Source organism: Myotis daubentonii, chromosome Y, assembly GCF_963259705.1.
Source record: "Myotis daubentonii chromosome Y, mMyoDau2.1, whole genome shotgun sequence".
NCBI lineage: Eukaryota > Metazoa > Chordata > Mammalia > Chiroptera > Vespertilionidae > Myotis > Myotis daubentonii.
This window is the reverse complement of record NC_081862.1, coordinates 13,968,799-13,981,970: the sequence shown is the minus strand read 5'-3', so window position 1 is coordinate 13,981,970 and position 13,172 is coordinate 13,968,799. Positions and strand designations below refer to the sequence as shown.

At 46.0% G+C, this 13,172-nt stretch overlaps 1 protein-coding gene across 1 annotated transcript; it reads right to left on the bottom strand.

Moving 5' to 3' along the window:
- Positions 1-8,250: 8,250 nt before the first annotated feature.
- LOC132225554 (melanoma antigen preferentially expressed in tumors-like) lies at positions 8,251-11,205 on the bottom strand. Its single transcript, XM_059680648.1, has 3 exons — positions 10,895-11,205; positions 9,904-10,509; positions 8,251-8,806 (listed from the first exon to the last, which is right to left on the bottom strand). The coding sequence occupies exons 1-3, from the start codon at positions 11,191-11,193 to the stop codon at positions 8,251-8,253; spliced, it is 1,461 nt and encodes a 486-aa protein (XP_059536631.1). The 5' UTR covers positions 11,194-11,205.
- Positions 11,206-13,172: the final 1,967 nt, after the last annotated feature.

Sequence of the window (13,172 nt, the reverse complement as noted above, 5' to 3'; positions counted from 1 at the left end):
TCAAACACCTGGAAGCTGAATAGCATGCTATTAAATATTGATTGGGTTACCAATGAGATCAAAGAAGAAATTAACAACATCCTGGAAACTAATGACAATGAAAACACAACAATCCAAAACCTATGGGACACATTGAAAGCAGTCCTGAGAGGGAAGTTTATAGCTCTACAGGCCTATCTCAAAAAACAAGAAAAAATGGTAGTAAATCATCTAACTCTACAACTCAAAGAATTAGAAAGAGAGCAACAAGAAAACCCCAGAGTGAGCAGAAGGAAGGAGATAATAAAGATTAGAGCAGAAATAAATGACATAGAGACCAAAAAAACAATACAGAAAATCAATGAAACCAAGAGCTGGTTCTTTGAAAGGATAAACAAGATTGAGAAACCTCTAGCCAGACTCACCAAGAAGCAGAGAGAGAGGACCCAAATAAATAAAATCAGAAACGATAGAGGCGAAATAACAACAGACCCCACAGAAATACAAATGATTGTTAAAAAATACTATGGACAGCTTTACTCCAACAAACTAGACAACCTGGAGGAAATGGACAAATTCCTAGAAAAATACAGCATTCCAAAACTCAATCAGGAAGAATCTAAAAATCTCAACAGGCCAATAACTATGGAAGAAATTGAAGCAGTCATCAAAAAGCTTCCATCAAACAAAAGCCCAGGACCAGACGGCTTCACAGGGGAGTTTTACCAAACATTCAAGGAAGAACTAAAACCTATCCTCCTCAGACTACTACAAAAAATTCAAGAGGAAGGAACACTTCCAAGCTCATTCTATGAAGCCAGCATCACCCTAATACCAAAGCCAGGTAAAGACAACACAATGAAAGAGAATTACAGGCCAATATCCCTCATGAACATAGATGCCAAAATCCTCAACAAAATCTTAGCAAATCGGATCCAGCAGTACATCAGAAAGATCATACACCATGACCAAGTAGGATTTATCCCAGGGATGCAAGGATGGTACAATATCCGCAAATCAATAAATGTGATACATCACATAAACAAATTGAAAGAAAAAAACCACATGGTCATATCAATTGATGCAGAAAAAGCATTTGACTAAATTCAACACCCATTTTTGATAAAAACTCTCAGCAAGGTGGGAGTAGAAGGATCATACCTCAACATAATAAAAGCCATATATGATAGGCCCACAGCCAACATCATACTCAACGGACAAAAACTAACACCATTTCCCCTAAGAACAGGAACAAGACAGGGATGCCCCCTCTCACCACTCCTGTTCAACATAGTACTGGAAGTGTTAGCCATTGCAATTCGGCAAGAAGAAGAAATAAAAGGCATCCAAATTGGAAAAGAGGAAGTAAAACTGTCCTTATTTGCAGACGACATGATATTATACATACAAAACCCTAGAGATTGCATCAAAAAGCTACTAGACTTAATAAATGGATTTGGCAATGTAGCAGGATACAAAATTAACCCCAAGAAATCTGAGGCATTTCTATACACCAATAGTGAACTTTCAGAAAGAGAGATTATAAAAACAATCCCATTTACCATTGCACCGAAAAAACTAAGCTACCTAGGAATAAACTTAACTAAAGAGGTAAAAGACCTCGACTCAGAAAACTACAGGACGTTGAAAAAAGACATAGAGGAAGACATAAACAGATGGAAGAACATACCGTGTTCATGGATTGGTAGAATCAACATCATTAAAATGTCCATACTACCCAAAGCAATCTATAAATTCAACGCACTTCCCATTAAAGTACCAACAGCATACTTCAGAGATCTAGAACGAACTTTCCAAAAATTCATCTGGAATAAAAAAAGACCCCGAATAGCTGCAGCAATCCTGAAAAAGAACAAAGTAGGTGGGATCTCAATACCAGATATCAAGTTGTATTACAAAGCCACTGTTCTCAAAACTGCCTGGTACTGGCACAAGAATAGGCATATAGATCAATGGAATAGAATAGAGAGCCCAGAAATCGGCCCGAACCAATATGCTCAATTAATATTCGACAAAGGAGGCAAGAACATACAATGGAGCCAAGATAGTCTCTTCAATAAATGGTGTTGGGAAAATTGGACAGATATATGCAAGAAAATGAAACTAGACCACCAACTTACACCATACACAAAAATAAACTCAAAATGGATAAAGGACTTAAATGTACGACAGGAAACCATAAAAATTCTAGAAGAATCCAAAGGCAAGAAAATCTCAGACATATGCCGAAGCAATTTATTCACTGATACAGCTCCTAGGGCAATTGAAACTAAAGAAAAAATGAACAAATGGGACTACATCAAAATAAAAAGCTTCTGCACAGCAAAAGAAACCATCAACAAAACAACGAGAAAACCCACTGTGTGGGAAAACATATTTGCCAATGACATATCTGATAAGGGGCTAATCTCCAAAATTTATAGGGAACTCATAGAACTTAACAAAAGAAAGATAAACAATCCAATCAAAAAATGGGCAAAGGACCTAAATAGACACCTTTCAAAAGAGGACATTCAGAAAGCCAAGAGACATATGAAAACATGCTCAAAGTCACTAATCATCCGAGAGATGCAAATCAAAACAGCAATGAGGTACCATCTCACACCTGTCAGACTGGCTATCATCAACAAATCAACAAACGACAAGTGCTGGAGAGGATGTGGAGAAAAAGGAACACTTGTGCACTGCTGGTGGGAATGCAGACTGGTGCAGCCACTATGGAAGACAGTATGGAGTTTCCTTAAAAAACTGAAAATGGAACTCCCATTTGACCCTGTGATCCCACTTCTAGGAATATATCCCAAGAAACCAGAAACACCAATCAGAAAGGATATATGCACCCCTATGTTCATAGCAGCACAATTCACCATAGCTAAGATCTGGAAACAGCCTAAGTGCCCATCAGTAGATGAATGGATTAGAAAACTGTGGTACATCTACACGATGGAATACTATGCTGCTGTAAAAAGGAAGGAACTCTTAACATTTGCAATGGCATGGATGGAACTGGAGAGCATTATGCTAAGTGAAATAAGCCAGTCAATAAAGGAAAAGTACCACATGATCTCACTCATTCGTGGACAATAGAGACCATTATAAACTTTTGAACAATAATAGATACAGAGGCAGAGCTGCCTCAAACAGATTGTCGAGCTGCAGCGGGAAGGCCGGGGAGGGTTGGGGGGCAGGAGGTAGGGGGGTAAGAGATCAACGAAAGGACTTGTATGCATGCATATAAGCATAACCAATGGACATAAGACACTGGGTGATAGGGGAGGCTAGGGGACTGTCTAGGGCGGGGGGATAAAATGGATACATATGTAATACCCTTTGTAATACTTTAAGCAATAAAAAAAAATAAAAAAATAAAGCATAGTGATTAATCATAAAAAAAAAAAAAGAAAACTACAGGACTTTGAAAAAAGAGATAGAGGAAGACATAAACAGATGGAGGAACATACCGTGTTCATGGATTGGTAGAATCAAAATCATTAAAATGTCCATACTACCCAAAGCAATCGATAAATTCAACGCACTTCCCATGAAAATACCAATGGCATACTTCACAGATCTAGAACGAACTCTCCAAAAATTCATCTGGAATAAAAAAAGTACAAGATTACCTGCAGCAATCCTGAGAAAGAACAAAGTAGGTGGGATCTCAATTCCAGATATCAAGCTGTATTACAAAGCCACTGTTCTCAAAACTGCCTTGAACTGGCACGAGAACAGGCATATAGGTCAATGGAATAGAACAGAGAGCCGAGAAATCAGCCCGAACCAATATGCTCAATTAATATTTGACAAAGGAGGCAAGAACATACAATGCAGTCAAGATAGTCTCTTCAATAAATGGTGTTGGGAAAATTGGACAGATATATGCAAGAAAATGAAACTAGACCACCAACTTACACCATACACGAGAATAAACTCAAAATGGATAAAGGACTTAAATGTCCGATGGGAAACCATAAAAATGCTAGAAGAATCCAAAGGCAATAAAATCTCAGACATATGCCAAAGCAAATTTTTCACCAATACAGCACCCAGGGCACTTGAATCTAAAGAGAAAATGAACAAATGGGACTACATCAAAATCAAAAGTTTGTGCACAGCAAAAGAAACCATCAACAAAACAACAAGAAAACCCAGTGTGTGGGAAAACATATTTACCACCATCATATCTGGTAAGGGCCTAATCTCCAAAATTTATAGGGAACTCATACAACTTAACAAAAGGAAGATAAACAATCCAATCAAAAAATGGGCAAAGCATCTAAATCGACACCTTTCCAAAGAAGACATTCAGAAAAACAAGAGACATTTGAAAACATGCTGAAAGTCACTAATCCTATGAGAAATGCAAATCAAAACAACAATGAGGTATCATCTCACACCTGTCAGGCTGGCTATCATCAACAAATCCACAAAGACAACTGCTTGAGAGGATGTGGAGAAAAAGGAACAATGGTGCACTGCTCGTGGGAATGCAGACTGGTGCAGCTACTATGGAAGACACTATGGACTTTCCTCAAAAAACTAAAAATGGAACTCCCATTTGACCCTGTGATCCCACTTCTAGGAATATAACCCATGAAACCAGAAACACCAAGCAGAAAGGACATATGCAGCCCTATGTTCATAGCAGCACAATTCACCATAGCTAAGATCTGGAAACAGCCTAAGTGCCCATCAGTAGATGAATGGATTAGAAAACCCCGGTACATCTACATGATGGAATACTATGCTGCTGTAAAAAAGAAGGAACACTTAGCATTTGCAACGGCATGGATGGAACTGGAGAGCATTATGCTAAGTGAAATAAGCCAGTCAATGAAGGAAAAATACCACATGATCTCACTCATATATGGATAATAAAGACCATTATAAACTGATGAACTATAACAGATAGAGAGGCAGAGCTGCCCCAAACAGATTGTCAACCTGTAGCGGGAAGGCCGAGGATGGTTGGGGGGCAGGAGGGAAGGGGGTAAGAGATCAACCGAAGGACTTGTATGCATGCATATAAGCATAACCAATGGACATAAGATACTGGGGGATACGGGAGGCCAGGGTATTGTCAAGGGCAGGGTGGGGGGGAAAGGACACATATGTAATACCCATTGTAATACTTTAAGCAATAAAATTTAAAAAAAAGAAAAAAAAAGAGAACCATCAATGGTGAGAGAGAATCCTTGATTGGCTGCTTCCTACAAGGCACCTACTGGACAAAGAGCCCACAATGGGGACATGTCCCAGCCTGGGAATTGAACTGACCTCCTGGTTCACAGGTCGAAACTCATCCACTGAGACAAGCAGTCCAGGCTTTGGCTCTTCTTTATTCAGAGTCTTCCCTTTGGAATCCGTGTGCTCCAGCTGCCCTGTATCCAGCCTGCCTTACTGCTGTGCAGTTTGGGGGACTCTGGGGTACATTCTAGTACTAAGGAACCTACTATGTGTGCCTTCCTCTCCCTGCTTGCTTTCTGATATCCTAGAGACCCTGCCCATAGGGCCTTCATGTATAAGATGCTTGTGCACCAGCAGTCACCTCCTACCCATGCCCCTTCTGTGCCCATCTTCACAGATGCAATCACTGTCTAAGCTTTATAAGCCTCATTGCCTTGATACTATGCTTTTCTGAATATTTTGATGGAAAAGTCCAGATTCCAATATTTTGCTTTAATTCTCAGTTGTGGTCTACAGAACAAATAAAGCGTCAAGTGCAGGACACTCTGTTTTAGAGGCAACATACAGCAATGAGTTTCCTTTTGTTTTGTCTTAATATGGTGGGTTTTTAAAATTGATTCTTTAGAGAGAGGTAAATGGAGTGAGACAGACACAGAAGCATGCATTCATGTGAGAGAGAAACAATATTGGATGCCTGGGGACTGAACCAGAAACCTGGACATGTGCCCTGGCCAGAAATCAAATGGGGTAACTTTCTGGTGCACAGGACAATGCCCAGAAACACTGGCCAGGGTGCACTGACTTCTATTTTCTTCCTTATCTTGCATCTGGTGGTTAATAAATACTATCAATGCTAATAACAGTGGGCAATTCCAGAGGAGGACATGCAGACAAGAGCTTTACATAAGTTGGCCCCACAGGTGAATCTCCACACAAGGTAATGGGCACGAGCTCTATGTGTGGAGGAATTAACACCCAGACCACAAGATGTTTTGCCTTTGGCCTTCCTCCCTCAGAACCTGCAAATTTTTATGCTTTTCCTCAAATTATAGAGGTTCTGAATCATATTATGGACACTATTTCCTGTGAAGGCGGGGATGGGAAGACAAGGTGCATGTCAGACAGAGGGACAGGGAGAGGGAGATGGAATAGGAGAGAGAGAGGAAGAGAAAGAGAGCGTTTGCTGTAAGAGATATACATTTTCTGACCCTTGTTCTCTTATCCTCTTTTTTGGGGGGGTGGGGAGCTCACCGACTGTTACTGAGACTTCAGCATTTTCTCTTCCCACTCGAAGAAGCAGAGTGTGCCTGGCCAGTGTGGCTCAGTAGGCCTATGAACCAAGAGGACATAGTTCAATTCTCAGTTGGAGCAGGAGCTGGAGTTTATGCCTGGATCCCCAGGTGGATGTGCAGGAGAAAGCCAACCAATGATTTTGTCTCATTATTGATGTTTTATCCATCTCTCCCTCTCCCTTCCTCTCTGATATCAATAGGAAATGTACTAAGAAACGGAAAAATGAGCTCGTAGGATGATGGACCCAAGCTAGAAGATTGGAAGGTAGAAGAAAAGAAAGGAATGGCAATAAAAAGAGAACGAAGGGCCAGGTGCTGTATGTGACAAGCTAGGAAGTTGCTGACACCCAGCAGAGAGCAGCAAGCACATGAGTGGCTGGCACTGAATGAGAGGCAGTAGAAGGAGAAAAAGCAGGACTGACTTCCTCACAATTAGGGAGACATACAGGCAAATGGAGCCCTGCCCCTGGGCCTGGATGTGTGGGCTTCTCCCTAGGTGCTCCTCTGGCAGGCCACTCAGTGAGCAAACTGAGACAGCCTAGGTCCAGAATGCAGTGGCAGGTGGGCAGGGAGCCTATTCCTTCCTGGCCAGCTAACTGTCCACTGACTGTGGGATCCAACAGCACACTAGGACATCTCCCCTTCACTTGGTTGTATTGACCCTCAGGGTGGCCCTCCATACCCCCATCTTCCCGGGGTGACCTTCACCTGTGTCCACTTAAGTGCTCTCCGGGAACTGGCTTGGGGTTGTCCACTCTTCAGACGTGGGGCCTGTCACTGGCTCAGAGTTGCTTTACCACCTCCTTGATTAATGGGAAGGAGGATCATGAGGGGAAAGTATTCCAACATTAGACCATCCTCTACCAAAGGATGTCCTATTCTTAGGACAGGACACAGAACAAAGCAGAGGTTTATTCCAGCTCAGTATTTTGCTGAAAAGAATGTAAATGTGTTTACAGGAACTTGAATTCAAGAAGGGGCTGGATCCAGGGGAATGACAGGCATGGACTTGTGAGGCCAGGGCTCTGGCTCCCTGGCAGGCTGATGTCCCTTTCAGTACTGGGGGCCTGACTTGTGCACAGGGAAGCCCTACCATGGAGCAGACACAGGCCAGAGATGGAGGCTCCCAGTGGGGAGGAGTGTTTGAGTCCAGGGACTGGACTAGTTACCCGTGATGGCCCCAGAGTAGTTGTACCTCGGTGGTGCTCACTGGAAGCCACTTGTTCCAGTCCCTGTGGACGCAACAAGTGTGTGCTGACCCACTGAACAGTCACAGAGGTGAGTAGGTACCAGTGCACCAGAAAGAACCCACCAAACCAAAAAGGATAAATGGTGATGTGATCTCCTGGAATCAACCTCAACCAGCCTAATGTCTGCGCATCACAAGGCTCATGCCTTCTTACTTGGCCAGTAACTGCAGGTGGGAGAGTTGGGCTAACATGTCATTGAGGACATCAGTCTGTTAACATCCAGTTCTCTTTATTACTGACATTTATTCACAACCATTCAAGAAATGTAATTCCCGCATCTACCACCCAAGCCTCAATCCCCCCCCCCTGAGAGATTCAGGTGCATATTTCTAACTCCTTAGGACAAATCTCCCCAAAGAAACCATCCAGTCCCCTGTGAGCATTTCCCCCCAACCCTGAGTAGCTGTCTGAAACTGGCTGCTGTGTTCCTGAACGGTACACTTATGTCTGGGCTTCAGTGCCCAAGTGCCCAGAGTAAAGCCTATGAGATGTGCACCCAGCTAGACACTCAAGCAACAGGATCACAGAATGGGAGTTGGGTCATGGAAGGTTCTACAGCCACAGTGAGGACAGGGGTAAGCACAGAGCCAGACCATGCCGGGCCGACCCAACTCCTGCAGCATATGCTTTAGCACAGCATGCATCTGGGCAAGTCGGCCCAGGTTGATGTTGCTGCTAGTTTCCTCATAACTCTCCACGGGCGCCGCATAAATCACGCAACTCAGCTTGCTCAGCCCGACAACGTGGCGAAGCAGGTCCTCCAGGACGGTCATGGAGATGGGGTTTTCACAGAAACTTAGGGTTGTGAGCTGGGAGCAGTGGCTCAGGGCTGGCAGGATGTCCAGGAACTGGTGGTCCATGACCCCACACTCATCCATGTCCAGGTCCTGGAGAGTGGGGGAGGCTCTCTCTAAAAGAAATTGGAGTGACCGAGAACTGATAATGGTCAGGTTGAGCCCACTGAAACTCAGGCTTTTCAGCTGGCTGACATTCAGATGCTGGGAGAGATGTCTAAAGTCTCTTTCGAAAAGCAGGCAGTTAGTGATGGACAGGGTCTCCAAGGGGCTCTTCAGGCACCTGGGGAGACATAGAGCAGTTACATGTGGGAGATGGACCTGGTGAGCAGAGGCAGGTGAGGATAATGCAGGCCTTCAGGGTAAAGAGGCCCATGTCACCAAAGCCTACAGTGTTCCGGATGATGATCAAACCCAGGATGTTGCACAGTGAAAAGTGACATTCAAGTCCGAGCAAATTTGAGTGGCATCTTTCTCCATCTGTTATCTGCTCCGTGATGGATTCAACTGGATGAAACCTCACACACTCCATTTACTCATCCGTCAAGTGGAGCACATCATACCCTCCAGCCCAAACACACAGGTGTTGTGAACATAAAGGTGGGAGGAGCTCAGAAAGGAGCCTGCCCCAGGGTCTGAAGCAGGAGGCAACCAGTGCATTTTAGTATTGGAGACATGTCCTGAATTGCCTGCAACTGGGGCTTCCTTCCAGCCACAGCCTAGACCCCTGTCACCACCATCACTTAGCCCAATGAGGCCTCTGGCAGATGTGCAGAAAGGGCTAACCTGGGCACAGTCAGGCAACATCCAGCGAGGGCTGCCACCCTCCAGGAACTTAGATCACTGCATTGTCTACAAACCACCTATCCCATTTCGTAATGCCTCCCTCCTGAATCCTGCATTTACCACGCATTCCGTTTGCAAGAGCCTATGGCAACCCTTGGCAGACAGGTGACTGAGGCAGGTTTGGAGTGAAAGGCTGCCATGGCCAAATCTCTAAGTGCGGAACTTAACCCCTGAAACCTCACCTCTGATTGGCTTTCCCCTTGTCATTGCAATCCTCACTTGGTTCTATTGCATCATTTTCCCTTCAACACCACTTACAAGGATGCCCAAAGCTACCATCCCCTGGCCCGAATTCCTAGCAAGGAGTCCCTTTAGTAGCCTCTGTCCTAGTGCATACGTCCTACCTTTATCTGGGGGGTTATGTCACAACATGCAAGGTGACAGAGCGGTGAACAAGACACTGACTGTGTGGCCCGTCTAGTGGCTCAGGCACTCTAGCACTGCTGAGGGACGGCACACAGGAGAGCCCGTCACTGTGCACTGAAATGGAAAGGGACTCGCTCTGGTCGGCAGGGAAAGCTCGCCACCCCTCACCTGAGGATTTCATCCAGGTGGCCTCTGAGGATGGAGACATCGTCCAAATTGAGCTCCTGGAGGTGGGGCAGGTTGAGGAATTGAGAGGTGACCAGGCCAACACACTGCTTCTCCTGCTCCAAGGTGGTGTGAGAAGACGTGAAGACGTGGGAGAGCAGGAACCGGCGCAGATTGCCCATCTGGCCCAGGTAAGGAGCGAACTTCCTCAGAGTGGACAGCTTCCAGGTACAGTTTACCTCCAAATCCTGGACAGAGTCCAGCTGCACCATATCCAGGATGTTAGTGTTTTGCTTCGACATCGCAAAAACCTTCAGCTTCTTAGAGCAAAGGTGCAGCAAACCTCTCCTCTCGCTGACTTTCTTAATCAGGTAGCTGAGGGACTCATCAAGGACACCTTTCTTGAGGCAAAGGTCTATTAACACCTCCACGGGGGCCAAGGGTGGATTTGGCCTGGCCCTTAAGCTGTGTACTTTCCTCCTATTCCTCATGGGCTGCAGGGCCTCAGGCTCCAGCAGTGAGCACACATGGGCTCTGGTACCTGCCCACACCATCCAGAACTCCAAATGAACTCTCTTCTGTAAATTAAGCACCTGCAGTTTACATCTCCTGTGGAGAAAATAGGAGATATGCTGGGATGCATTAAGATAACAATGAGTAAGACCATGAGCTAGGCATCTGGGCAGCTGGGCCAGACACCGCACTGGACGTTGACTCCATGCCCCAGGAATCAACTGCTCCTGGTGCTACTGGGATCCTTCATGGTCCCCATTCCTGGTACCTTTAGGTGCCACCAGGAAGGAGTGGGCTCGTGTCCCTTCGGTCACCCTCGACAATTTCATCAGCCGTATATATCCGAAGCCTGTTCCTAGAATGACCCTAGCAGTGGCTCCAAGGCCTGCCTCAGCTCTCCCTTTGGCCCTGCCCACTCCCAGATCCCAGCTGTAACTGCTCAGATCCCCAGGGTGCGACCCGGCTACTGAATCCCCCATACCTGGGTCGAGGGTCCTGGGCAAGCATGGCATCGAGTCCCTCGAGCACAGCCTGCAAGATATCCTGGTAAGACTGCCGATGGTTCATCAGGGCCCCCAGAGGGAGGCAGGGGAAGGGCCAAGCCTGCACCATGGCCTTCAGGACTCTGCTGTGCTTCCCAGTGAAGGCTGTGATGAAAAGAGGTGGGAAGAGCTCCATAGGAAGCCACTCCAGAGCAGCAATGGCCGAGGCTTCATCCCGCAGCAGGCTCTGACATGCCAGTTCCAGGAGTCGGCGTGGAGCTGGGAGGCTCATCCCCATGAAGCTGCTATGAAAGAGATCCTGGGAGACAGCCGGGAGCAAGGCATCTTGTCAGGCTGAGCATGAGCAACCCCGGTCCTTCTCCCTTCAGAGGGACCAGCTGAGGGCCAAAGGCACTGCTCTGGCAACAACTGGAGCACCCCCAATTTACCCCAACTCCGTTTTCTGCTTAGGGTTGCAAATCCACTCAGCCCTGCCTCTACTCTGCCACTGGAAGGACAAGAACCAGGCACCAAGGAGGGGTGAGATGACCACTGGACCCCTCCCGCATCTGCCCACTGGCTAGCTGCAAATCTGCTGTGCAGTGAGGACTGGGAAACCAGAGAGATGATCCCACCCTTTCCAGGGAAAACATTTGTGAGGATCACTGAAGGACTGAAAACACCTGGAGTAGGGAGCAGCCCGTGGCCCAGGACTGCCTCTTGCTAAGTTCCAGGAAATAAAATAGATGGGGAAGATTAAGGAACACCCACACAATGGGTACCATTGAGGCCTTTGACACATTTTAAATGAGGCATATAAAAGCAGCACAAACGTTTTCTGAAGCATGGGGGAGCTGGAGGTGAGAAAAATAACCGTTAATTCCAACATGTACATTTTACTGGGTGTCCCTTCTATGAATATTAGAATGACCATTTTATCTATGACAACAGAGGGCTCACATGTCACAACTAAGGCTCCTCTCAATAAGAGACTGCAAAGCCTGGTCAGTGTTGCTCACGGCGTTGAGCATCCTCTCGTGCCCCCCAAATGTCACTTGAGGGCTACATTCCTAGCCCCCGTAGGGTGTGGGCAGGAGCCAGCTGAGGGATGTTTCTCACATCAATGTCTCTCTCTCTCTCTCCGCCCACTCCCTTCCTCTCTTTCTAAACATCAATTGGCTGTTATGAAAGACTTTCATTAATACCGGTTTTCACACACACAGCCCGGCCTCTACAAAACTACAAAAAGGATTTTGCCACTTTGGCCTACAATAGGCTCCTTAGCAATACTCGACTTTCAGACACAGGGAAAACTTGCCCTGTGAACCTCTATGAATGGCAAACATCAAAACAGAAATCAAAACATTTTGGATTAAGGCACACCTGCATCCAGAGGCAAAGGCAAAGTCTGCTCATTTGTAAGGAAAAAAGGACAAATCTCTGGGATCTTGGCTTGCAGGTCCTTGGGGACCACCTTAGGCTCCTGACTCACCAGAGCGGCATGGTGCAGGGAGCCCTGTGCTCAGACCTGGACATTGACTCTCACGCTCTAGCTTCTGTTCCCTCCTCGGCCTCCTCAGAAGCCATTATACCCCGTCTGACCACACCTTCCTTTTGAGGTCCTAGCTGAAATGGCTACTTCCCCCTGAGAGCAAAACCTTAGTCCTGGATCTCCAGGCATTTAACCATGATGGGGCTTTGCACTCTCCACACCTCCAACTGAACCCTAGGTCCATTCATGAAAGGAAAAGAAAAGGAAACCAGCCTGGAAGTAGACTTAATGGGGGTGTTGGGGCCACATAAAAATTCCCTAGTGTTCCCATTAACACCCCTTTAGAGAGACAGTGGTATCATCTCCAGAGAAAAAGAATTTCAATGCAACAGTATTGAGTACCAAACAGTCCCTGAGACTTGAGGTTACTTACAATTGCAAACCCCGTGCCCATTCAAAGAGGAACAGAGGGATAGTTGGTCTTCCATATTTTGAGGAGCAAGCCTTCCCCAGAGCAGGTCAGGCCAAAATCACATCTAGGGATTGATCAGGAGAAGGGAGGGGCTGCACGTTTGGAATGGGACCTAGGGAATTACCCAGGACAAGGTGAACATTGGGGAAACTCAAAGACACTGACTGCATCAACTTAAGAACTTAAAAGGCTAGCGGTGAAGAAGGAAACTGGGTGGATCCCTTAAACCCAAGCTGACGGGGAGTATAGGCAGGAGATTCTGTCACCCTCCCTCTGTGGAGGTAAAGGGCATTTCCTCTCAGAAAAACCAGAT

Bases quoted from the DNA above. Each gene is read 5' to 3' on its own strand.
- LOC132225554 (XM_059680648.1), bottom strand. From the start codon at position 11,193: ATGGGGATGAGCCTCCCAGCTCCACGCCGACTCCTGGAACTGGCATGT. The intron at 10,510-10,894 runs GTATGGGGGATT...TTTTCTCCACAG, and splicing joins GCCCAGGACCCTCGACCCAG to GAGATGTAAACTGCAGGTGC. The intron at 8,807-9,903 runs GTGAGGGGTGGC...ATGTCTCCCCAG, and splicing joins CACCTGGATGAAATCCTCAG to GTGCCTGAAGAGCCCCTTGG.